Below are 4,553 nucleotides of genomic sequence, written 5' to 3'. Positions count from 1 at the left end.
GGAAACCACCCGGTTGCGCAAGCCGCGCTTCTCGTTCGAAGAGAACCAGATTCTGATCCGTGAGGTGCGCGCCCACTACCCGCAGCTGTACGGCGCGCAGAGCCGTCGGGTGAGCGTGGCCGAGCGGCGGCGCGTGTGGGACGGCATCGCCGCCAAGATCAACGGTATCACCAGCTGGAAGCGCACGGGCCAGGAGGTGCAGAAGCGCTGGAACGACTTCAAGCGCCGCACCAAGGAGAAGCTCGCTCGCGTGCCGCACTCCACGCAGGGCGCCGGGCCCGCCGCGGAGGACGCCTTCTCTGCGGAAGAGGAGACAATTTTTGCCATCCTGGGGCCAGGTGTGGCGGGGCCAGGGGCAGGTGCTGGGGCGGAGGAGCCCCCTGCAGCCCCCTCTTCACAGCCGCCGCCCCCAAGCGCCTGCCCCCAGCGCTACGTGTTGTCGGAAGACCGCCGGGAGGACCGACGTGCAGGTGAGTGTCTTCGGCATCGCTTAGCGAGAGCGAGCAAACACAGAGTCGGCTGTGTGTCTGCGCTGTTCCAGCCTTGCTGCAGCCCTGTGAGGTGGATGCTGTCCTTTTCCCCATTTTATAGCTAGCGAAACTGAAGCTCAGAAAAATGAAATTACTTGCCCCAGGTCCCTTAGCTAGTAACTGTCAAGAGTCAGGAATGGAACCAGACCCAGGAGGCCTGACTCAGGTCCACACCTGGGCTCATCAGCGCAGGCAGGATTTCATTAAATGCAGTGTAGAGTAGTGACTCTGGAGGCAGGCTGCCTGGGCTCCTATCACAACTTTGCCACTCAACTGTGTCATCTGAGTAAGTTACTGTACTTCAGTTGCTGCATCTGTAAAATGGAGATAAAAATAGTCTGCACCTCAAAGCGTTTCTGTGAAGATTAAATGAGCTAATATGGGTAAGTTGCTTAGTTCAGCACCTCCTGAACTCTGTTAGTTCTTGATAGAATCGTCAATGCGGTGAGATGCATACTATTTCACTATTTCGTAAATATAAGACTCAGACATGTTTGGTAATTTTCCCAAGGTCATGCCTGGGATAGAGGTGTGGAGAGCTGACTACAGAGACTTCCTGCTTAGCCTTGATTCTGGATTATTTCTTCTACAGCCGTTCCCTGAGCACCTGCCCCGTGCTCGATGAGGTTGGGGACACATGGATGACTGAGCCAGTCTAGTAGAGGGGTGGGCAAGACAGTGATGACTTGAAGGGTCAGGGCTGGGGTAGGGGATCCTAGGGACTGTGGGAGCCCAGAGAGAGTTTCTGATTTTGGTGGGTGAGGTGGGGGGTTGTCCAGGAGGGCTTCCTGGAGGAGGGGACATCAGAGCTGAGATGCAAAGAGTAAGAATGAAGAAGTGGGAAAGTATTTTTGGTAGAGGGAACAGTATGTGCAATGGCTTGGAAGGAAGAAATCTTGGCCAGTTTGGGAAACTAAAAGAACTTGGGCAGAGGTTTTACAGTGGAAAGGTTGAAGAAAAGTAACATTTTGAGATGAGTTCAGAGAGGTCAGCAAAGGCCAGACCATACTGGGCCTTTAGGCCAAGGTGAGGAGTTTGGATTTTATCCTGACTGCTATGAGGAGCCACTGAAGAGTTTGGAGAAGGGGAGGAACATGGGCATGATCAAACAGGACAGTTCAAGATTATGTGATTCAGAGAGGTTCATTCATTCACCAACCCAAAGTCACATAGCAAGTAAGCGACAGAGTCAGGACTCAATCATAAGTGTGTATCCAACTCCCAGTCCATGGCACTTAACCACTGAGCAAGATTGCCCAGCAATAACAAGAGTTAATATTGACCACAAGTTAGTGAGTGTGCCAGAATTAGATTATACATGGCTTGGAAGTTAAGGTTAGGAATTTGGACTTACTATTTTTTTTCTGTTTTGTTTTTTGTTTTGAGACGGAGTCTTGCTCTGTTGCCCAGGCTGGAGTGCAGGGGCAAAATCTTGGCTTGCTGCAACCTCCGCCTCCCCAGGTTTAAGTGATTCTCCTGCCTCAGCCTCCTGAGTAACTGGGATTGCAGGCACCCGCCACCATGCCCAAGTAAATTTTTGTATTTTTAGTAGAGATGGGATTTCACTATGTTGACCAGACTGGTCTTGAACTCCTGACCTCAGGTGATCCACCCACCTCGGCCTCCCAAAGTGCTGAGATTACAGGCCTGAGTCACCATGCCCGGCCTGGACTTGCTCTTGAGGACATTCAGGAGGCATGAAAGTCTCTTAAGTAAGAAGGTGACACAATCACATGGGACCCTTGTTCTCAAACCTTCAATCAAACCTCAGTGTTTCCATCTGTGAGATGGCCCCATAGGACCAGAGCAGAGGGGTCAACTTATTTTTTCAGAAGCTTGTTACCGCTTCATTCACTCATTTAACAAATATATATTGAGAACCTCATCCAAGGCAGACACTGTGGTAGGTGCAGGGAATACTGTAGAGAACAAGACAAAATTCCCTTCCCTTATGGAGCTGACATTATTATTATTATTTATTTATTTATTTGAGACTGAGTTTTGCTCTTGTTGCCCAGGCTGGAGTGAAATGGCGCAATCTCGGCTCACCGCAACCTCTACCTCCCAGGTTCAAGCAATTCTCCTGCCTCAGCCTCCCGAGTAGCTGGGATTACAGGCATGTGCCACCATGCCTGGCTAATTTTGTATTTTTATTAGAAACGGGGTTTCTGCATGTTGCTCAGGCTGGTCTTGAACTCCCGACCTCAGGTGATCCGCCTGCCTCAGCCACCCAAAGTGCTGGGATTACAGGCAGGAGCCACCACACCCGGCCTGGAGCTGACATTCTATGTAGTTGGAGGAAACAGACCACAAAGAAGTAACCCCCAAAACAGACTGTATACCAGGAGGTGGTGAGAACTAAGAGGATAAATAAGGCATATTCAGAGGATGGTGAGTCATGGAAGGGGGCTATACAGACAGGGTAGTCAAGGAGGGCTTCTCTGAGGAGGTGAAATTCAAGTAGAGATGGGAATACAGTAAGCCTGACAGACAGCTGGGAGAAGGACACTCCTGCTAGAGGAAACGGCACATGCAAAAGCTCTGAGGCAGGAACACGCGTACAGCATCCTCGATTAGAACCTTACACAGGCCTGGCCAGGCGTGGTGGCTCACGCCTGTAATCTCAGCTCTTTGGGAAGTCGAGGCAGGTGGATCACCTGAAGCCACATATCAGTTCAAGACCAGTTTGACTGACATGGAGAAACCCCGTCTCTACTAAAAATAGAAAATTAGCCAGGCGTGGTGGTGCATGCCTATAGTCCCAGCTACTCAGGAAAAGCTGAGGCAGGAGAATCACTTGAACTGGGAGGCAGAGGTTGCAGTGAGCCGTGATCGCACCATTGCACTCTAGCCTGGGCAACAAGAGCGAAACTCCGTCTCAAAAAAAAAAAGAACTTTACACAGGCCTGGCATGGTGGTTCACGCCTATAATCCCAGCGCTCTGTGTAGTCCCAGCTCACACACTCATTTAAAAGTAGGGAAAATGAGGGCCAGGTGCAGTGGCTCATGCCTGTAATCACAGCACTTGGGGAGGCCAAGGCAGGCAGATCACCTGAGGTTAGGAGTTCGAGACCAGCCTGGCCAACATGGTGAAACCCTGTCTCTACTAAAAAATACAAAAATTAGCCGGACGTGGTGGCGTGTGCCTATAATCCCAGCTACTCAGGAGGCTGAGGCTGGAGAACCACTTGAACCTGGGAGGTGGAGGTTGCAGTGAGTTGAGATTGTGCCACTGCACTCTAGCCTGGGAGACAGAACAAGACTCCATCTCAAAAAAAAAAAAAAAAAAAGGTAGGGAAACTGAGAGCCAAAGTTTGCAAATAAATATGATTTTAACTCTTAAACAGTGAAGCTAGGCACAGAGGCATGCCTGTAATCTCAGCACTTTGGGAGGCTGAGGCGGGAGGATTGCTTGATCCCAGGAGGGCAAGACCAGCCTGGGCAACAAAGTGAGACCCCATCTCTACAAAATAATCCAAAAATTAGCCAGGCATGGTGGCACAGCACCTTGGTCCCAGCTACACATGAGGTTGAGGCATGAGGATCCCTTGAACCTGGGAGGTGGAGGTTGCAGTGAGCCATGATCACACCACTGCACTCCAACCTGGGCAACACAGCAAGACCCTTCCTCAAAACAACCAAAAACAAACTCTTGCAGGGGCACTTCTGTGACTCCTGTGAGCCTTGTGGGCATGAAGGCTACTTTCTGTTCCTTTATACTTCGTAGACTGGAAAAGCCACATTTCTGTGTGGCCGCAATTCCCACGTTCCTCATAAGGAAGACTTACCATCCACACCCATACCCCAGGCCCATAGCCCTTGCCCAAGGAGTGGTTAAGAGCATGAACTCAGCCGGGCGCGGTGGTTCAAGCCTGTAATCCCAGCACTTTGGGAGGCCAAGACGGGCGGATCACGAGGTCAGGAGATCGAGACCATCCTGGCTAATACGGTGAAACCCCGTCTCTACTAAAAATATAAAAAACTAGCCGGGCGAGGTGGTGGGCGCCTGTAGTCCCAGCTACT

The 4,553-nt window shown here is 51.0% G+C and overlaps 1 protein-coding gene across 1 annotated transcript in view; it reads left to right on the top strand.

The window, feature by feature from the left end:
* Positions 1 to 4: 4 nt before the first annotated feature.
* The window catches only part of MYPOP (Myb-related transcription factor, partner of profilin), a gene marked incomplete at its 5' end in the record, with an annotated part of 11,790 nt that continues 7,241 nt past the window's right edge, over positions 5 to 4,553 (top strand). The window contains one exon of the mRNA XM_011975151.1: positions 5 to 470. Coding sequence (XP_011830541.1) covers positions 5 to 470 — 466 coding nt within the window. The remainder of the gene's footprint in view (positions 471 to 4,553) is intronic.

Source organism: Mandrillus leucophaeus, unplaced genomic scaffold (genome assembly GCF_000951045.1).
Source record: "Mandrillus leucophaeus isolate KB7577 unplaced genomic scaffold, Mleu.le_1.0 Scaffold151, whole genome shotgun sequence".
In the NCBI taxonomy this organism is placed as follows: domain Eukaryota; kingdom Metazoa; phylum Chordata; class Mammalia; order Primates; family Cercopithecidae; genus Mandrillus; species Mandrillus leucophaeus.
The sequence above is the reverse complement of the archived record's forward strand: the minus strand, read 5'-3'. Positions and strand labels throughout refer to the sequence as shown.